The 21960-nt window shown below is 44.5% G+C and overlaps 1 protein-coding gene across 2 annotated transcripts; it reads left to right on the forward strand.

The window, feature by feature from the left end:
* Window positions 1–15991: 15991 nt before the first annotated feature.
* On the forward strand, window positions 15992–21215 carry LOC104551306 (phospholipase A2 inhibitor gamma subunit B). Of its 2 annotated transcripts, XM_010196227.2 has the most exons (5): window positions 15992–16068; window positions 17348–17464; window positions 18570–18719; window positions 18827–18967; window positions 20844–21215. In XM_010196227.2, the coding sequence occupies exons 1-5, from the start codon at window positions 16020–16022 to the stop codon at window positions 21065–21067; spliced, it is 681 nt and encodes a 226-aa protein (XP_010194529.2). In that variant the 5' UTR covers window positions 15992–16019; the 3' UTR covers window positions 21068–21215. The 2 variants fall into 2 exon arrangements, with proteins under 2 accessions (XP_010194529.2, XP_061874943.1); XM_062018959.1 differs by lacking the exon at window positions 17348–17464.
* Window positions 21216–21960: the final 745 nt, after the last annotated feature.

Genomic DNA, 21960 nt, shown 5'->3' on the forward strand with positions numbered 1-21960 from the left:
TGCTGAAGATTCCCCTTGAAGTGCAGAAGGAAAGGTCCCAGCCCTGGCAGAGGCTTGCTTTCTCTGCTTTGCATTCTTTGAGATTATATCTACTATGCTTATCTTTTTTCTTACAAGATTGGCAGCCTTGCTGGGCTCCGAGTCTCACTGTGCCAGGTGCTGCACATGCACTTGATGAAAAGTTTGTCAGAGATCCTACAACCTCAGATAGCTCAAGGCAGGACAAGAAGACAGTGACAGTCACTCCATATTGGGTTCCAGTCTTTGCTTTTAGCTACTCTTGGAGCTGCAGGGAGGAACAGAGGGATTCAGCTTACTTTCCTGTATCTTTGGCTTGAAGAATTGTACCACTACAATTCTCTCTTTGAATAAAAAGCTGGTGATCTCCTCAACTTCCTTGCAGTGCTGATATCCTCCTGTTTTGTGCACTGGGAAGCACCTATCTCCCTGTTGGCCATGGCTTTCCCAAATGACAGGAATCCCCCGTCCTTTGCAAAAATCATGTCTAAGCTGTGCCTTGGGGATTTTCCCAACCTCACAGCTTATAGGCAAGACCTGAAAACCTGAGCATCATCCCATTGCAAAGTAGACCTGCAGATAAACCCCCAAGCAGAAGAAACACCTTCTTCTACTCATGCAGACCTGAGGTTTCCCTCTCCAATCTCCTTGTCAGCTGTAAGAGAACAGTTGCTGCTGAATCCTAGATGGTGACCTAGAGCCAGTTAGCCTCTGCAGGAAAGTTAGCCAAGAGCCTTCAACTCATCTTTGAGCCCTGAGAACAAACCTAATGCAGTCTATGCAAGTACAGGAGGAGAAAGCTGAGAGTAGAACTCAACGAGATTTTTCCATTTCAATCCAAATTGAATCAATTACTCATCCAAGCGTGCTTTCCTTGTTATGTGCTTAAGGGATATTCTCACTTAAGTGATTTCTGACCCAGTCTTACATGGAGGATGTTTTATAATTCAGCTAGCAAGCTGGGGCAGCTCTCCCTGGCAAGCTAGAGGTACTGAAAGAATCTTGGCTGCAGTAGGTGAAGATAATTGGGGGGATTGGATGAAGGAGAAAGAAGAGAGGGGAGAGAGCTGGTTTCATCCAGTTATGTATACAGAATGTTAAGTAATCACATAACTTGGTAGTAATGATTCATTCTGGTGATGCCTTGTTAAAGTTATGGGCTGGTTGAGTCTTGCACCCATGCTGTAGGCTGAAATGGGAACAAAAACATCTCTGGATTTGAAGGCTTGTTAAAAATTGCATAAGGGGTTCAGCTCCCTTTTCTAGTGTGAGGTAACTCTAGAGGGGTTTGAAGGCCTGGGCAGAGGTGCTCAAAAGGACAGGAACAGCCTGCTGGTGGTGGAAGGTATCTGAAATGAGGAGAGACATGTTCTTCTAGGCTATGGAAAACATGGGGCTTTGTCAGCAGGCTACTCCTGGCAAAATGTGCTCTTTGACAGTTGTAACCTTGGCAGAGAGCACATATGAGCTGTGCACATGCCTTACTTCTAGTGATATTGGTTAGACAGACATTTCCTTTGGGGCCACGGTTGCTTTGGATCAGTAGGCAATGCCCCGTTGTCTGGGACTACTGTGTTTTAATCCTGGCTTTGGTTTTGTGTAGATTTTCTTCACCATCTCTCATGGAAACCTGTTCCTCTGTTTACAATCTGTAGGAGGAAGAAGTTTTCTTTGGCTGTGACACTATGGGGCCTTAGTAGGGAGCAAAAGGAGAAGGAAGAGTTTTTTTCTTCTTGATGAGAATGTCAGCCCAAACAGTGGAGCAGATGAGGGAATCTCATGTTATATGCACCTTGTGTTATTTGAGACAAGCTCAAGTATTATTCTCTCAGCTTTAATACATGGGAAGGCTGAGCTGCCAGAGGATCTAGACAGGGTTGAGAGCTGGGCAGAGAGGAACATCATGAGGTTCAACAAGGGCAAGTATAGAGTCCTGCACTAGGAGAGGAAAAACCCCATGCACCAGGACAGGCTGGGGATTGACCTGCTGAAGAGCAGCTCTGCAGAGAGAGACCTGGGAGTGCTGGTTGATAATAAACTGAACATGAGCCAGCAATGTGCCCTCGTGGCCAAGAAGGCCAATGGCATCCTGGGAGGCTTTAAGAAGAGTGTGGCCAGCAGGTTGGGAGAGGTTTTCCTGCCTCTCTGCTCTACCCTGGGTGGGCTACATCTGGAGTCCTGTGTCCAGTTCTGGGCTTCTCAGTTCCAGAGGGACAGAGAACTGCTGGAGAGAGTCCATCACAGGGCCACCAAGATGATGAGGGGACTGGAGCATCTCTCTTACAAGGAAAGGCTGTTAGACCTGGGGCAGTATAACCTGGAGAAGAGATGACTGACAAGGGACCTTATCAATGCTAACAGACACCCAAAGGATAGGTATTGAGAGGATAGAGTCAATCTCTTTTCTGTAGTGCCAAGCGATAGGACAAGAGGTAATGGGCACAAGCTGAGACACAAAAAGTTCCACTTAAACATGAGGAAAAACATTTTTGTTGCTCAGGTGAGGAAGCCCTGGCACAGGCTGCCCAGGGAAGGTGTGGAGTCTCCTTCTCTGGAGGTTTCCAAATCCATCAGAACACTCTCCTGTGCCCTTCATTGAGGGGAGCTGGAGTGGAGGATCTCTGGAGGTCCCTTCCAATCCCATCCATTCTGTGATTCTGCGATTCTATGAGTGTATAGAAAGCTAAACCCTGGCCAGCCTGGGGCACAGGAAAGTCTAGGAAATCAATATCATCAGTCAATTCTTGGAATGGGGATTTCATAAGAGTCTTACGACATATTTGAATTTCCAAGTATTGAGTGACTTCATTTCAGCCTCATACGACAAAGAACTAATTTCTTAGCTTCCCTTGCAGGATGATTGCTGAGTTGTTCTGTCCATGATGGAAGCGTGCCTGCATCCCAAGATGAGCCTGCAAGAAGTCCCAGCAAAAATGCCAAGGACTACATGTATGATGGAGATGGGGGTTGTGTTTCCATTACTTTCAGCACCAGGTCTGTGTGCTGCTGGATTATGTTACAATACAAGTTTGAACCAAGCCAGGTTTGAGTCCTGAATAAATTTAAGCCCAAATAGCCAGGATGCATAATACAGGATTTAGGCAGCAGGTATGTTTTCTTACATGCTTGACCCAGGACATGCACTGTGCTGAAGACAGAGTTAGTCAAGTGTGCTTCCCTGGCAATGTCAGCCAAGTCAAACTTGGGCTGCTTCCACCTTGTCCTCTCAGTCCTTGACATGGCCTGACCTACTGATATTGCCCTCTTCATTGCAGGGTGAGTGTCAGATGGATTCACTCCCTGAACTGCCCTGCCAGGGGAGCACAAGATCACTAGCAGTGGCACTAGGGAGAAGGAGGAGGAAGGAAAAGGAGAAGGAGGAGGACACATAGAGTAGACAATACGGGAGAAGGAGGTGGTGATCTTGGCTTAACCGTGATGATGTGATACAGTATGGGCTTAGAGCAGTCAAGTGACATCTGATTTGAGCTAGAGTCAGCATAGTACAGACCATGCTGGGTCTGATCCAGAACAAAGATTACCGGGTCAGAGGTAATCCTTGCAACTGATTTCTGACAGCCATGTCAGCTTTTGATGTGTCAGAGCTTTGCTTCATGTGTCTACAGCTGCTTTTTTTTTTTTTTCCTGGTACTAAGAGCCCTCTTGTACCCTTGGATGCATCTGAAGAGGCATTCTGCTTACCCAGCTCCGTCCTCAAGAACAGGTCAGCTCTGACAGGCCAGTGTTGCACGAAATATCACACAGACAAAAAAACAGGTCAAGATCTGTATTCTCACAACTGTTTTCTGCCTCGTTAACAAATAGTAGGTCTTGATGAGCGCAAACCTGTGTGAAAGAAGCTATTCTCTTAGTAAAAGGTGGTATACCAAGAGTTGTTTAGATCAGAGTAGCTGGAGCAACCCTGGTGGGATGCTGTGTCACTTGGCTCTCCTGTGCATTGCTTTCAGAACAGGAGAGGCTTTCTCTGTCTCTAAATCTGCCACATGGTATTGTCACTGCAATGGGATTGTTACTGCAATGGGATTGTTCTGGGGACTGAGTGATGTAAGTACAGGCAGCAGGTCCTTTGCAGGATCGCTTTTGGGTGGGCACATGTGCTGTTTGTGAGACCACAAGCAAATCGCTTAGTCCTCTGCATTCAGATCTCTTCACTAAAGTAATTAGGATCTGGTGTTACCCCTTTCTATGCACATACACTGTGCTGGCATAACTGGATCTCATAGCAGTTGTATTTCCCTAGGGACTGTATAAAGCAAAGCACTGTCAGAGAGTCTTGTGAGTGCATGGGTTTGGTAAGTTTGGATCACCTGGTACAGGGAATAATAACGCAATGCACAGGCTTCTCAGATAGGATTGGTCTTGTGGGGTAAGACTCATGCATGTCTTTAAGTGCAATATGAAATGCACTTACAGTGTCTGAAAAATCCTCATGTCACTCTCAGACCTGATACGAGAGCTACAGTAAATCAGTAACAGCATCTTGGCATAGCATCTCAAAGGCAGATTTGAGCCCTATCTCAACAATTCCCTTCAGGTTCCCATACCACCTCTGCCACTGTACTCCCCAAAACTGAGCATCTCTCTTGAGCTTCAGCCAAAAATCTGAAATCTACCTTCCATCGCTGGGGCGTGTAGAGTCTATGCTTCATCTATTTCACCATTTGGTCATGAGATGACTGACAGGAAGAGTGTGTAAGTCTTTCTCAAAGCCCCAGCTTCATCTTCACTTTCATCTTTATTTGCATCCACTTTTGCCTCTGCACATGGAGCTGCATGCACAAATGTTTCACCACTGATATCACACTCTTTTCTAAGGATACACCTGTACTCAGACTGCTTCTTCAAAGTGAAGCTATGTTTGTAATTAACAGATCACAAAGGGATAGTGTTTCATATCTACATTTTCTGAGCTTTTTGCCCACTTGTATTAAAGTGAATCCCTGTGTCTGAGTCAGGCAGGCAAGTGAGAATGAGAGAAGGAGCATTTTTTAATATTCAAGACTAATCAGAGACAGTTCCTCAGAAATTGCACCCTGGCTTCATGACCTGAGCTGTGCTCCACAACACAAGCTCATCTGGACCTGCAGTGCTGGGCCACTCAATGACCTGTCTTTGGCTGGATGATCTGCACCAACCCAGCACCAATCATGCTCCTGATCGGCCTGGCAAGAGGGTTATGGAGATAATTTCTATCACTCTTTCCATGGCTATAGCTCTCAAAGTGTGGTCATCCCATGGGTAGTGTGGAACTCCTGTGTTGAAGCTAATCTTTTCCTCCACTGAACATTTGCTTTTGCAAATGAAAAGGGAAAAATTACCAACCGGTTTTGCCCAGCACATGTGATTCCTTTCTCTCGTTGTCTGCATCCCCATCCCTTTCTTTATGTTTTTCCTTGTTCACCTTTATTCCACACACTTTTAGAGTTTGGTTACATGTCATTAAGAGACAGACCTGTGTGGGCTCTGCATTTCCACTGGAAGACTTTTCCAGGAGCTATAGAAATCTGCTTTTCAGAGTGCTTGCTCAGAACTCCCCAGTGCTTGCTGCACACTTCCAAGCACATGAGTTGTTATGGGTAACAGGTAAAAGTCCCAGGGGAGAAACATGTTTTGCATTAATGAAGAAATGTATAGAGTTCATGTCTGCTGGAGAGGCATCAGAGAGGATAGAAGGTAATGTTTTGGAGACTATTTTAAGAAAGAGTTTTTTCATTTCATGATCTATCAAAACATAAAAAAGGAGAAAAGTATTAAAACACTCATTTGAAGGAAAATCGAATCTCTGGATACAAAAGACATTGCTTCTTATTTTCATCAGTTTTGTTGATGAAGTGAAAGAATAGAGAGAACAGTCTCTCCATAAGTTACATTGTTGTCTTTCTTTCATACGGACACAGCCCAAGAGACATTGAGTATCTGTGCATTGTCAGCAGATCTTCCTTGGGATTTTGATTTTGAAAAGAACCTGTGATGGAGAGGAGGGATATCGCTTTTGTGGCCTCCTCAGGGTCCTTACTGACAATATGTTCTTTCTTGTAGACCCTAAATCTGCCTTAGAGCTTTTCCCAAGAGGCAACACTAGCATGCCACAGTTTTTGTTTTGTGTCATGCTCACACTAAGGTTTTCCATGTAACCAGTGAATGAAAGTTTGGGTTTCTTCAAACTGAGATATGCGTATTTAAAAGACCTCGTTAAGGCAATCAGAGATATGGATCCCATATGTATTTTTCCCACTATGTTCATGCAAAAGTGCAAATATAAAGATGACAAAAATGATCTTGGAAAAAGTTATGTTAGGGAGGACTTTTTGCTCTGATGTGGAACTGCCTTAATCCTTTAAAAATGTTATAACCCGTGTTTATTTTGTATATCTTTGCCTTTCTCCTTTCGCTTTTGTTTTTATTTTCATTCTGTGTACACTTAATTATCATTTCCATACATTCACTGGAATTTCCCATGTCTTATCTGCATGACATTATTTTTATTTGTTATACTGCACAGTTAAGTTGTTAAATACAATTCTTTTAATCTGTTTCCATAAAACCAGATGTCTCTTGGGGCATGCTCATTAAGATCTTGTGGTTTTCCAGATGATTCCTGGAGGCTTAAAAGACATACAAACCCCATCCATGTATCACTATATCACCCCTATCAGGTGTATTTATTATATCCCAGGTTGGAAGTTGTGGGGCAGACCTGTTGAAGATGATGTTTAGGGGGATTTTGTTTGCATCTGTGTCACTGATATATTAAGAAACTTTTTAATTGGGATGTATTCTTGTTGTAAAACTTTTATTTCATATAAACAAATGGTTTGCAAAGGACCCCAAGTTGCCTGTAGCCTAATCTTCTGACTTGCTGAAACCTGACACTTTTTTGGTTGGTGTAACAGAGCGAGGGCTTATGTGTGAAAATGTGTCTGTTATGATACATCACCCTGAATAGAGCTCCTTGTCAGAAGGGCTTTTATCTGCACAACCAGAGTGTTTGTTAGGGAGTGAGAAATCCCAGAGAGTGTCCTTTTGGGCTGAGCAGGAAGGACCATGGCACTCATGGAACAGTTTTATTGTCCCTTGCAAAGTTGCTCATCTTTTTCTGCTCATCGTTTCTGTCTGGTTCTTTCCAGTCTGCCCAGCTGAGGACAAGCAATGCCCAAGTCATTTGTTGTGTGGCATACACAGCTTTGGACATTGCCCACCAGCAGCTGCCATTGGTTTCTGACCACCCAATCACAGATGGGAGGCTACTGTGTGAGCATTTCCATGTCAAGTAGGGCAGTATGCTTTACTCTGGATCCTGGATATCCACACGACACCTCCCTACCCAACATGTCTACGGGACCTGAGCTGATGTCTCCACACAGTGCTGTACACAGTGCACTCAGGAGCTGTACCAGCTTGTGCTGAGCTACCACAGGGACTTCCACATTGAATGCTGTGGAAGTTTTCTTGGAACTCTGCCCTTGCCTTTCATTGTTTGCTGTTTCTGGGTATTTACATGATGTTTGCTGTAATATTTGAACATCCCACAGTATTACAACTTATCAAATAGTTGTTTTACCTTAGGGCTTACCGTGCCTTGGGCGATGGATGCATTTCCTCATGAACATGTAAGAAAACGTAAAAATGAACACCATGTTTTCCTCAGCTCTTAAAAACAACCAAGCAAACCCAACAATGGATTTTGCTTTCAGAAACAAGACTGTTGACTAGAAAGTCTACCCAAACCAATGCAGACTTTGAGCAAATGTGCCCTTCTTAATGCTGTGTGACACAGTGGTCTGGGAGTATCTCTATTTCATGATGCTTATCACACAGTGAGTAATGTGGGATTGGAAAGTGACGGGAAGGATGAGCATCATTTGGAAAACTGGGAGCATGTCTCTTGGTGCTGTAGGGCATGGCTCTCTGGACTCTTCCTTTTGCAATGTGTCATGCTTCACAATAGGGCCCTGCAAAGAAGAGACAGAAGCTGGCACTCATGAGCACACAACACCTGGGTTCGTTAGAAATGACGTGTGCTTTGCACACACAGGAAAAAATTCTGCAACAGAAAAGAAAAACATTGACGGATTGAGGTTACACATCTCAGAGGTGGGATGCCAAAAATTATAATTGAGGGTTCAGTCAGCTCCAGATCACTTCGATGTGAGAAAAGGTGGTAAATGAGGTTGTCTGGATCTTCAGACTTCAAAGACGTGAAGAGTTGCTATACTGTATGATGGTTCAAAGAGATCCCTGTATGCAAATACTTCCCACCATGGGTAGAGTTTGTAGCCACAGACTAGCCTTTTGTCTTGAGCCTATTTGGAACATATTTACTTCTTGTTTTTCTGATTTGTGTGCATCTGCCCATTTCCAAGACAGGTCTTACTCAGCTGTGACTGTTACTTTTCATGATAAGATCTGGTTTCCTCCTGGTGGGACTTGGATAGCAGCTGGATGAATGGGAAGAAAGGATTGGGAAAGTGATAAAGTAATATTTTAAAGAATAAATGCAATCAGTGGAAGAATTAATCCCTTTACCCATTACACATCTTCTGCCTCCAAGTATCTGATTTAAGGAGGCTCCAGTGCCAGAATTGCCCAGATGGGAGCAGTTGATAGCCACAGGGAGAAAGTATGGGTGAATAAAGGACTCAGTGAATCTTTTTCCTCCAAAATCTCCCATATCTGCCTAAGACTTGCAGTCCATGATTACTTCAGCTCCAGGCTGGCTTTGGCTGGATCCTTTTTTTTTTCCCGAAAAATTAGGCTTTTAAAGGAAATTTATAAATTCTCATTCTCTTCATTGTTTGCTTCACAAATTCCAGCATGATGTGAAAGGCAGACACTTGTGCTTTCCTGAATTTGCGACCTTCATCATCGACACCAAGATTTAGCTGTTTGGAAGGAGATGTATGTATGTCTGCTCTTTTTATATCAAGCAGAAAAAAGGGAAGCCATTTAGAAGAGACAAAGACTTTTCAAGCACATTAAGTCAAGCTGCTAGAGACTTGGGATCAGGCCAGTTTTCTAAAGGACAAGAGTGAACACAAATTAATTGCGTCCCCACTTGGACATGATCCCTGAAATGGTGAATTTCTATTCCACTTCAAGAGTCCTAACCACTGCCATTAACAATAAATAAAATGTGTGGATATTAGTATTGTGTTAAAAGACTTCTCCTCTTATACATTCATTGTCTGTTGACGCCAGCCCGTGTCAGCATTAGCTTTATCTTAATGGACCAGTTGAAACTGGTATACTGGTCTGCCTCATCTGCCAGCCTACAACTCTCTTAGCAAACAAACTCTGCTGCTGCAAATATTAACTGAGCTGTGTGTTGAAGCAACTCACTGAAGAGAAGGTTGAAATATGAATGTCAAATAAAGACTGAATATCTAATAAGGATTTTTGTTTTACATCATTCACCAGTGGATTAAGTATTGCCATTGCCTTGATTGCTTGAAGATGACATTGCTGATCATTCACAGAATCACAGAATCATAGAACATTAAGGATCTGAAGGGACCTTGAAAGATCATCCAGTAGAACCCCCCCTGCCAGAGCAGGACCACCTAGAGTAGGTCACACAGGAATTCGTCCAGCTGGGTTTGGAATGTCCCCAGAGAAGGAGATTCAACAATCCATCTGGGCAGTCCCTTCCAGTGCTCTGTCACCCTCACAGTAAAGAAGTTTTTCCTCATTTTTTCCTTGGAACCTCTTATGTTCCAGCTTGTACCTGTTGCCTCTTGTTCCATCATTGGGCATCACTGAGAACAGTCTGGCTCTATCCTCCTGACACCAACCCTTTATGTATTTGTAAACATTAATGAGATCACCATGCCAGAACAGAAAGCTAGTTGAACATGCTGATATGCATGCAAATTCAGATTCACTCCAGGATGCCTGAAAAACAGATGGATTCCCTGCCAATTATTTTAATTGAAAATGCACTTACTGGCCAGGGTACCAAAAATTCATCAGTGTTAATGCCATTGTTGATATGAATGGTGTAAGATTATAATGTCCCTTGCAGTCCTTTAAATGTCTTGGTCTCTTGAAAAATGAAGTTACATGATTTGGCAGGGCTCAGTGCAGCTGCTTTGGATCTAATGGTGGTACCTTGCTGTTGGAGATTTCCTTTACCCTAGGAGACTGTCTTGCTATCACAGACACCCATAAGTGTCTGCCTGAGCTCTATTTTGGGCCGTGTTTCCCCCTTACTGTGTTGCTGGTTCTCTATTTACAACAGCAGTATCACTTTCAAAGCAAATACGTGGACACGTACGGAGGAGTCCTTATGGGAAAGGAACGTGTCTCAATTAGCATCTTTTACAGGTATACTGCTCTTCCAGGTATCTTCTAAGATGAAACTGTGTGCTCCCATGTAGGTCACAGGGATGGCTTTGCTCCTTTGAACCATCTAGGTGCTACCAGCCCTCTTCCCAGCTCCTGTTACAAGCAATGAGCCCAAATCAGCCATAACTGAAGAGAGACAATAAACCCTCTCCTCTCCAGTCTAGGGTTAGGTGGTGAAGCACTGAAGGGACATAGCTGAGAGGGTGCCTTGTGAGCTGTTGGGAAGATCTCAACCAGCCATGGCAATCAGATTTATACTGAGGTCCTGCTGCCAAGCTGGATTACTAGTTTGGTCAGCCTGTAGCCACCAGTCAATGAGATTCGTCTTGCTCTTGCCCTTGGGGACAGATATACTAACGCCCGTGTGGTGTGGATAGGATTACTGTCTTATGTTTTCTCACCTGGTTATCCAGATTGGCAGATTTTGCCAATCTCCGTTCTGAAGAACAAGGAAGATACTCAGAAAATGCGTGGGTTTGATTCTTCTTATACAGCTCTTTTTTAAAGGGCTGTGGATGACTTCACTGTCAAAATGTCCCAACATGTTGTCCTTCTGTCCTCTTACACTGTGGTTAAAGGAAAGTAAGTGGAATACCTTTGCCCTTTTGCTCCCATAGAAGGTGTGCCTGGGCTTTTGGGACACTGTTAGGCTTGTTTTCTCTTGCTGATGTTGTGAAAGTTGTAGGGAGGTACAAGGTCCTGCAGCCACAGGTAGTCCCATGTTAGTGTAGCCCAAATGTTAGCTTAGGAAGGCGTAGAAGTCAGGACTGTCCTCAGACTGAAGAAGAAAAAGAAGCACATTGTGGTTAAAAATGGCTATTAGGGGTATGATGGCACCTCCAGCCTGGTTCTGGAGCTGTGGTAGTGTGGGGTAAGGTGGCTGCCATCTGTCACCTCCTGGAGCAGGCTGAGCACCTGGACCATTCAAGGACCCTGTGCACTGGGCTTCAGCCTGACATGGTGTCATGCATCCATGACCTAGGACATGCACATGACCATATTCTTCAACAGGGCTCTGCTTTGATTTGAACCTCACTTGGTTCTCCTCTCTGCTTATCTACAGGAAATGGCAGCAGGGAACAATGGGGGCTGCTCTTGCTCCTCTCCAGTCAACAGTATTGAGCTATTGCTGCAGCTGGTGGGTGTCTGACCCTTACCCAAGAGATGCTTCTTGTGTAATGATGAATTGGCTGCAGAATGCCGTACTCATGCTCTGCTGAAGATAGGAGTCTGGAAAAAACCAAAATAACCAAACTGCGGGTGTAAGCAGAGCTCTGAGGAAAAGGGGAAAACAGCAAACACATATTATGCTCCAGTGTCTGTACTATTCCATCAGCCTCAGCTGCTTCAGTGTTGGGGCTTCCTGAGACAGAGTTAGTGATCCCTAGCAAATCTCAAATAAACATGGCCAGTTCCTCAAAAGGATTCTGCAGACCAGCATATCTGTAAATGAGGTATTCAGTGAGACCTATCAGTTGGATTTAGGTTGTTAATGTGAGCTGTGCCACTGGGCTGACTTGCACCACAAAGGCCTCTGCTTGGGTTCTTGCTTTTGCCTGCCATTGCAGAAAGTGCCTTTCTGGCCCCCCAGCTGTGGGGAGGAGAGCTTTCACCACAGGGCTGCCGTTCCTTAGAGCCACAGTAACGGGGGATGAGGGCTGGCAGCTGAGTGCACTTGCGTCGTCCCAGGGCTGGGCCGGCTTTGCCCTCAACCCAGGCACACCCTGTCCTCTCTTGTTCTCATTTTTTTCACAGGAACAAGGTGCTTATCCCAGCCCTTGCTGATTTCACCATCAGAGGATTTATCCTTAGCTCTAATCTCACTTCTTTTTTTAAGGCTCTCATTGTCATTCTCCCTTGAGCATCTCATTCCATTTCAACTCCAGTTAGGTCTGTATAAGGCTTCTCTTACACAAAGTGTGCATCCCTAACCTTTTCTCTGTTTTCCTATCTTTGTCACATCTTTGCCACTTTTCTTACCTTTTAAACCTGAGTTCTTCAGCTGTAATGTAAACCTGAACTTATTAGGTTCACATTTTGATGACGTATCTTTATATTTGAGACCTTAGGATCTGAGCAAACAGCCTCAAATTGTGATAAATGTTGTTTAGGTTGGATATTAGGAAAGCTTTATTCACTGAAAGGGTTGTCAAGCCTTGAAACAGGCTACCTAGGGATGTAGTGGAATCATCATCCCTGGAAGGATTTGTAAGGCAGGTAGACGTGACTCTGAGAGACGTGGTTTAGTGGTGGCTGCAGCAAGTGCTGGATTAACACTTTGCCCTAATGATTTTTCAGGTCCCTTCCAATCCCTTGCTGTGGGCAGACACACCTTCCACCAGCTCAGGTTGCTCCAAGCCCCATCCAACCTGGCCTTGAACACTTCTAGGGATGGGGCAGCCACAGCCTTTCTGGGCAACCTATACCAGTGCATCATCACCCACACAGGAAAAAACTTCTTCCTACTAGCTAATCTGTATCTCCACTCTTGCAGTTTAAAGTCATATAGGGACCAATTTAGAAAGGATATTGAGAGAGAGCATCTAATCCATATCTCAGGCCTGGAGCAGAACCTCTCATCTTAACTAATTCCCCAATAAGTATTTGTTTAGCCTTTTTTTCTAAGCCACCCAGGATGGAGGATCCACACCTTCCCAGGCAATTAGCTTCATTATTGGCACCGTCTGAAAACTCCCCGAATGCAATGTGATATATTTTCCTATCCAGCTGTTGTTTTTGCAGATATATGTGATATGAATAGGTGTCTCTTGAACACCTTTACTGTTTCCATCTTTGCTCTTAAGTCTTTTTTTCCCAGGTCTCTTGTTACTGCAGATTTTGGCTCCTCCTTGCTATGCTTGGTTTCATCTCTAAAACTGCACATGAAAAGGCTGCAGCTTCACACCCTTCCTCCATGAGAGGTGGGAAACAGGTGAGTTCAATATAATTCAGTGGGGCTAGTGCAGTCATGTTATTCAACAAAAATCCCCCAGGCACTTCAGTAATCATCTTAAATGAAAGGGCATGAAATTAAAATCACAGCCAGCCACATCCACCCATCTCCCTATCTATATCTGCAGATCCACACGTAGTTAAATGACAGGATCACCCTGATCTGACTACCCCAGCCTGCCTGGGGACCCAGTTTTATTCAGTCTGAGGTTTAAGACCAACGAGGAGTGAATTTTAATTCTAGACTGTCTGTAGTCAGAAGTTTGACTCCATTATTTAGCACAGCCTGAGACCATTTCTGAACAGAAAAAGAAGTTTGAAATGATATCTTTCTCCCCTGTCTTTTTGTGATACCAGCTTTATGGACACTGGGGGACCTAGGCTTTCACCTGGTGTGATTGCACCAATTTCTGTTCTCATAGTGCCATGGGCTTTGCTGTGACGAGGTCCCAATGGGCTACTCAATGTATTTGTAAATTTCACAAGAGCAGTTTTTCTCTGAAATGGTTAGTCCCAAATGGGAAAAGCAGATAGTAAGATGAGAAAGAGAAAATCAAAGCAAAACAGAGTGGAAACATTACCAAGATTTATGACTTTTCTTTATGGATTCTCAGTATGTTTTTGGTAGAACCGGGAACAGCACTCAGGTCATTTACTCACCAGTAGGAAATCTCAGCAGTGAAACACTGTCTGCCCTTCACCAAAGACATAGCCCTGATAGGTTCAAGGTGAGACTCCTCCCCTAACAGACTGGATACACGACATATCCTACAGGCAGCTCTTATCCTCAGCAGCAGGATGCAATGGGAGAGCCTTGGAAGGTCCTTGAATCTTGTATTTGTGAAGCATTACCTGTCTGTATTTGTGTTCTGCATGCCCTTGCTTTGGAAGCTCTGTTGTTTGAATTGCCCTTAGATGAGCCCACCACCCCTGCTGTGCTACACATCAAAAAGTCTCACTGATACCACAGTTGAGAGGAGATACAAAGGCACTTCATTTCTTCTCTGCTATCAACGCAAAAGGTCCCAGGAGACCATAAAGTAGCTAGCTGTGTCCAGTCTGGTGCAGGACAGGAGTATAGAGGATATCTTCAGTGTAGGGAACAGTTTCTGTGAGCCAGCACACCCTGATAAAACCTGTACAAGCAGCAGGGAACATTTAGGTTGATGGCAGGTTGGCTACTGCTGCTTGGCAGTAGCTCATCACAAGATCCCAAGGCATGGAACACCTGCTATAATATCAGCCTGGCTGCTACCGGGCTGTCTCACAGACACATCGATGCTTTGTCCATGCTGGTTGATTTGATTTAAAGCCCAGAGGTACAAAAGAAGACTTTCTTATTAACTTCCAAATGCTTTACATCAAAACCCTTACTGTGGAGGACCTGATTCATAGGTAGACAGGTAAATTTAGGTTATGGAAGCTTGGTTATTAAAACTTACAATATCAGTTAGAAAATGACACACACAGTTTTATGAAACTGCTAGTCTTGTAAGCCCACAAACAGAGCTACTAGAAAGACACAGCTATTTCCTGTAACATAACTGTTGCTTAGCGTTGATAGTTTCAAGACTGGTATATACCTAAACAAAATTATTATGGCGAAGATATCATGTTAGTTCTACACTAGGACATTTGGACATTGTACACCACTGATAATTACAAGGCCTGTCTAGCCCTAAACAAAACTGTTATCTGGGATGGCAGAGGTTTTAGGCCAGTTTTCATCCTGTCCAAAGACCCAGGAGTAAAGATACATCACAAGGAAAGTTTGGATCTTAATCCAACAAGAGGACACCATTCTTTTGGTGATGGAGGTGTAACTTGGGTCGACCAGGACGGGACTATGGGTGGGCTCTTTCCTGGAAATGTGATGAATATTCATATTTGCTGTAAATATAAGCTGAAAGTCCAAAGTTTGAGGTGGACACCTTTGGTGGAGAAAGCCTCCATGTTTCACAGCACTGCAATAAAGAATCCCAGCTTAATAGTCATAGTGGCTATTGAGTCCTGACTGGCTTCTTCAGGGCATCAGACCTGCTTGGTAGCTCTGATGTATTGAACCCCAGGAACCTGAGGCTGCTCCAAAGCATGCACTGGTAATCATTTCGCAAACAGAAGCTGCATGCCAGTTTAGAGAGGAAGCTGACTGCTTTGCCACTGTCTGCTCTGCTGCTGTGCTCAGAGTGTGAGAGCTCCCAACTGTCTGATTGGAAAGGAGATGGGAAACTGGCCAGCAAAATCTCAGCCATGAGGAAAATTCCTGCCTGGCACTTGCTGCACTTTGCTTCTTTGGGTCTAATGGTAAGAGGACAATAGTACTGTTCAAATGGTTTCTTCTCCAGCATTCTTATGTATGGCAGAGGCTTAATGTTGTTCAGTCTGTCTACACTGGAGGTATACCTGATAGACTCCAGGCAAGCCAATCTTTCCCCACAGGCTGCATCCTCTAGACTGGGAAAAGACAAACTATTGCTGATGGGGAGGAATAGCACAAACATGTGCTTTAAATGAAAAAACAAACACTGATCCTAGTGCTTTGCAGTATCTATACTCTTCAGAGCACTTCCCGAACCATTACTTCCCCAAAACACCCATTTCCCTCTAGTTTATAAAGCCCTTTGTGGCACACAGTGCTATGTTCATTCAGACTTGGCAGCTGCCTGTGGTTACATCCCAGCAGCATGAAAGTGTCTCTTGGCCTCAGCTTCTTCCTGGTTTTCCTGGACCCAGGTGAGTTTTCCCCAGGGGCCTGCAGGGTTGAGTCTCCTTCTCTGGGAACATACAAAATGCACCTGGACGGATTCCTGTATGATCTACTCTAGGTGGTCCTGCTCTGGCAGGGAGATTGGACTAATGATATTTTGAAGTCCCTTCCAACCCTTAAGATTCTGTGATCCTGTCTGTGAGATATGGAAGTATTCTGGGAATAGGAGCTCCATGTGTGGGACTGTTCCTGTGTCTGAGCCACAGGAATCCCTCATCCAGGGGATTTGTGTTCGAGAGGTGATTGTTCCAGGGTGATTGGTCTTGGGAAACCTTTGGTGCTATGAGACAGGCGGCACATTAAAGTGTAAGGATTTACAACGTGAACCATCTACCTAAGCTTCCATGGTGGCAACTGGTGATCTACCTGGGATGGTCATGGGAGTGATTCAGGGTATTCTGAAGCAGACAGATCCTCAGTTGGCTGAATCGATCTCCAGCCACGATTTACCACAAACTTAGTGACTCATTAATTTTGCTCATGCCCAGGGCTGTGTGACTTTTTAGACATATATCTTGTCAGCTATCTTTCAGCTCTGCTCCAGAAGAGCATTGCTGTCTTAGAGATCCTGTGTCATACCTGCCACCACAATATAGAGGTCACAGCCACTGCACCTCTTTGTGTGTCAGGGAAGACATAGTGTATGTCTTCTGTTGATAAACATTTTATTCCATTCTGAGTGTTTTCTGCTGACTGCCTGATATTCTAGTCTGCTTAAGATGTTCCAGTTGGTAATCTAGTTTCCCCCTAATGCCTACAGAAAGATATGCCACTCCCCAGTTTGCACATAGCACAGTCGATACCTACTGAAAACTTCTTATCCCCAGACCTTTGAGTGCCCCTGTTCACTGCAAAGACACAATCTGAGTCCTGGGAATACAGGAACACCTGAATGCCTGCCAGGACAGAGGGATTTGTGAGAATACTTTCTCAGAAGCCCCAGGAAAGTCAAGCAAATATCATTGCATAGGAAAAAAACAGAAAAACTGGTTGGGTGTTGGTGGTTAAAATGTAAAATGCTGTCCCCAAAAGACTTCCCCTCACTTGCCCAAATTCAAGTTCATACTAGAATAAATAACAATAGAAATAATAAAAAAAGAACTTACAACGTCAGCAACAAAATGGAAAATAAGGGAAGAGGAATGTGAAAAGTGCTGATTAGATACTAAAGCAAAATACCAATGAAAGGGGAAGTGAGATTCCTCATGACTGCTACCCAGAAATGTGTCCTTCTTCTTTCCCCAGGGACCTCCCTTGAGTGTGAGGTTTGCCACAGCATAGGGAAAAGCTGCTCTGGCCCCATGAAAACCTGTAGTGGAGGTGAAGATACCTGTGGCATCATTCTGCATGAGGTCATGATGGGTAGGTGAGACATCCACTGTGCAAATGTGGCTTTTGGAGTGAGGCTGGTGTACAGGTCTCTCTGCCCACCTCTGTTGCTTGGCCTTATGGTAAGTCCTTGGACGAGTTGGATCCTGACAGAGGATCCAAGATCAAGGTGGCCCAGGATGGGAACAGCCCTCTATTCCTCTATCTCAAACAGCACTTTCCTACTAGAAGGGCTTGGTTCTTAGTTGTGAAGGGGAGGATCTAGGCAGCATACTGGGAAGAGACATTGACTTTTCTGAGCTGGGTTTAGCAGTTGGACTGTGAGGGACACAAGGCTGCTGGCATCTAGCAGCCAGCATGCATTGGCCATGAGTGGAGGGAGAAACTGGGCTGCATCTGCCTCCCTTCCTTGAGCAGGGAAAGTGACAGCAAGCAGCTGAGTGGTACCACTGGGTAAGAGTTATCATCATCTCCCTGTGATGCCAAAGATGTGTGCTGAGCCCTGACATAGCCTTGCTTAGTGGTATGGCCATGGTTATAACCTGGCTTTCAGACTGGATGTTGCCTCATATTGTAACAGCTTTGGTGCTAGCACCTTCATTGTGCCTGTTTCTGCAAAGTCCTCCTTCATCCTTCAAGTGCTGGAGAGGCCTCAGTGGCTTAACATAACTGCTCTGCTCTCTCCTTATTACACCTTTTTGGGTTTGGCTGATGGAGATGACTAGATTTGCCCATGTCAGGATGCTTGTGGCTGCAATGGGCTGTGTATTCTGTGAACTGTGCATGAAGAAGCATGGACTAAGGGTCAGACACATGTGGGTCACCCCATAAGCTCTGCAGTTGTGGCATCCTGGCTAAGATGAACATCTGCTGTGAGGAGTCATACTGTCCTCCTGCCTTTTAGCAAAGCATGGAGAAAGAGACACTTCTCACTAGTGTCTTGGATATGACAGAAACCTTGTTTCTCTGAGAGGATCATTAGGAATCACTGATGCTGCTTTGGAGGGTGTCTGCTGTTCCCAGACTCCTCTCATACCCCAGGATGACTGCTTAGCAGTTGCTACTGTAGGTACTAGTGGAAGGGGAAGGGAATTGCCTTGTGGTTAAAAACTTAGCTCTGCCTTCTACTTTGTTACAGGGGGAATGGCAATCCCTTCGACCGTCAAGTCCTGCTTGCCATCCACCATTTGCCAGCTTGGCCCTATCACCATGAACTATGGGAAGGTAAAAGCGAGGAGCCACATGGCATGCTGCACTGGAGATGACTGCCGAACAATCTCTGTCTCACGTAAGCTCCTTTTTTACTTATACCCTCTCCTGTCTCTGTCTGCCCTGTTTGGTTCGCTCTTGTTATTTCCTTAATAAACAAGTTATGGCCCACCTCTTTTCTGCCAGTGCCACCAGAGGACAACGTGCCCAATGGCTACCAGTGTCCTGCCTGCTACAGTGTGGACTCCTTTCAGTGCGGTAATGAGATTGTAAACTGCACTGGATCCGAAACCCAGTGCATTGACCTTGCTGGGTTAATGAATTCTGGTAAGTAGCTTTTAGTTGGGACTGTCTTTATTCTTCCTGGTTAAATGGGTGAAACCAGTCTAAGATGAAGTATCAAAGAAAAATTAAAATGGGCAAAAAATGTGAAGAAAAAAAGAGGAAGAGACAGGGAACTGAAAGGGAACATGCTTAAAGCTAGTAAAAGGACAGGGGTGTTTTTTTCATCCTCCTTACTGGTTATGGATGGATAACTCCTGAAAGAATCTGATATGTAGGCACGTAATAAATCTGACCAGGCCCCTGAACTTGCTGCCCCTAGCTAGGATGCATGAAGATGAATATGGACCTAAGCCAGCTGTGTAGCTAGTGGATGTTCCAGTGAAACCAGTGCAGATATTTTGGCTTTCTCATGAAGTGATGCTGGCCACTGGGGACAAGACACTGCTGCAGTGGTGCCTCTGCTCCTAGAGAGGTCCCTCCCCATGACTGCTGCAGATAAGCCTTTGGGGTACCCAAAGATCTTCCCATATATTGAACTCCAGAGTCTGAATTACTGGAGTCACAGCAGCCTGTATTGATCTCCTTTACAGTTACTTTTCTCATCTCAGAAGCTGTGACTAGAGAGAGAAAAGTAGACAGCAAGCTTGCTCCCCTTTTCTCTTCTGTCACGAGTAGAAGCCTTCCGTGTTTCATGGCAGTCCCACTTGTGCTCCAGCAGGCAGGAAAAATAGTGTGGAAATTCAAGCAGCACACACTATAGAAGCAGACTGGAAAAAACCCTGTTGTGTACAGCTATGGATGAGCTTTCTCTGAGTTCATAATATTGCTAGGTGATGGTATGATGCCTGAAGGTCTTTGCTATGCACTTTATACCTTTGCTATACACTTTATAGATATATTGTCAAAACCCTGAATTAGAAGGTATTTCACAGAGACAACATGGAGGAAAACAAGCATTTTCTTAGTGACAGCAATGGAAATAGAGTGGTGCAATTAATTCAGTGTGTCCCTGAAATAAACAATGCTATTAACTTGTCTGAGTTGATTTATCTGCCACCGTAAACAGAGGAGACCTACGTGGTGGGATTAGCTGTGCAGAGGAAGGAGTGGTTTAGGTGAGCAAAAGCAGGTGAGGAAGTAATGAAGTGCCCTTCTATGTTACTTGCATTTGGGTTACAAACACCCAGCACAATATTCCAGACCTTCATAGCCAGTGCAACAGAGGAACATGAGCAGTATGAGCAAAAGCAGGAAGTAAGAGCAAGAATACCTGAACGGGGAGGTAGGCACCCAGCACCTTCTCAGGTTTCCTTCTCAGGTAGATGCTCCAGTGACAGTAAAGGATAAGTTTATGTTTCAGGCCCTCCCGCAGTGGGTATGTGAGCAGGCTTCTCTGCTGGTTTGGTTAAGTCCTGTAAGGCCTTAGAGAACAGGCTTATCTGAATAAATGGCTCAGCCTATAATGTCTAAGAGATTTTTCAGCCCCATGTCAAATTTGGCTCAGACACAGTTACCCAGTTCAAATGTCATGAAAAGTTTAGAGAGAGAAGGAGATAATCATAATGACTTGGAGTACTGTCACACAGCCCTGGTTTCTTTTAGAAGCTAGACAAGGTTTGAACAGAAGAATCTTCAAGAAATGGGAGAAAAAACCCTATTTAAAATCTTTTCAATTTTAAAATTTAAAATGTCATCTTTCATTACCAGAAGAAAGGACAGTCTCTGAACTCCTTCTATTTATTGTGATTTATCCCCAGCTGATCTTGCTGCTTCTTGAAACTCATTCAAGAAACGGGTTGGGTGGGTTTGGGGACACCTGGATGTAAGGAATGGGCTGTTCTTGGGTTAGAAATGGGGACCTCAATGGCTAGGAAAGGAATAACTGTGAAGACTGGCATGTGCTTCTTCTCTTGCGCAGGTGGACTCTCTCTGAAAGCTGCCATGAAGGGCTGCACAACCATTTCTGAATGCAGTCTCGTGGGAGATGGGAAAAACAATCTGGGGATGATGGACATAAAGTTAAGGCGATTCCAATGCATACCAGCTTCCATTTCAGCCATTAGAAGTTCTGGGTTTGCTCCTGCAAACATACTCTTCCTCCCTGTCCTATTAGGATTCATCTTGGAGAAGGTACTTTTCTGACTCAGTCCCAGGTCAAGTGAAGCCAATGACGAGCTCTGGCAGTAGTTTGCACTGAGTCCTGTTTGCTGGAGTTTCTCTGGTGTGGGGGATTTGTTTTTAGTGTAGCTCTTTTAAAATTCCACAGAATAAAGACAATGCTTAGAGTTCTTTTTTGTTTCCCTGTTGATTTAATCCAATTTAAACTACATGGTTCAATTGTGGTTGGTTTTGTGTTACATTCCCTGAGTGCTTTGTCCGCACGATCAGAGAAGGCTCCATGAGGTGCCCATCCACCTCACAGGCATTGGGAGCTCTCAAGGCAGAGTCTACATCCAATCTCTACAGATAAGAGATAAGTTTCAAAGCCACTTTTCCAGACTCAAAAAGACTTGAGGTGAGTTACTGAGATGTTCACTCTGATTAGAGAGGTAACTTTCCCCTTTTTACCTCCCTTGTATCCTATTTGTCCATGGCAGGAGGAGTCTCTCAGCTCAGAGGGATGTTTGTGGCCTCTGGGTAGCCCTTGAAGCAGTCCCAATTTCAAAGAAGAGTCAGTGACCTTTTGTTACATTGCAGGAGCCATTCTCCCCATGGTTGTCCTTCTTGTCTTATCACTCACTTCCCCATTCCATATTAGATTTCATGATTATCTGGAATATAGTCTTGCCTTACGAAGGTTTAGTATAATAAAACAGGCAATTTTCTTGGTGACAGACTGCTGGGAGGCCAAGTAATGAGAAGCTTAACCCCATGTTTCCTTTCTGTTGACGAAACTACATCAATAGCTGGCATAGCTTCTCCTCTTCTATGTTCAACTGGTTAGTGTGTTCCAGCCATCACCTGCCTTAATGTGTCTCCTTAGGTTAGTCCCACATAAAGGCATGAAAAGAAACAGCCCATCAAGCAGCATTTCC

This window comes from Colius striatus, chromosome Z (genome assembly GCF_028858725.1).
Source record: "Colius striatus isolate bColStr4 chromosome Z, bColStr4.1.hap1, whole genome shotgun sequence".
NCBI classification, from domain to species: Eukaryota; Metazoa; Chordata; class Aves; order Coliiformes; family Coliidae; genus Colius; species Colius striatus.

Coding starts and splice junctions, on each gene's coding strand:
- LOC104551306 (XM_010196227.2), top strand. CDS start 16,020: ATGAAAGTGTCTCTTGGCCTCAGCTTCTTCCTGGTTTTCCTGGACCCA. Junction 17,465..18,569: donor TCTGCATGAGGTCATGATGG/GTAGGTGAGACA, acceptor ACTTTGTTACAG/GGGGAATGGCAATCCCTTCG. Junction 18,968..20,843: donor TGCTGGGTTAATGAATTCTG/GTAAGTAGCTTT, acceptor TCTCTTGCGCAG/GTGGACTCTCTCTGAAAGCT.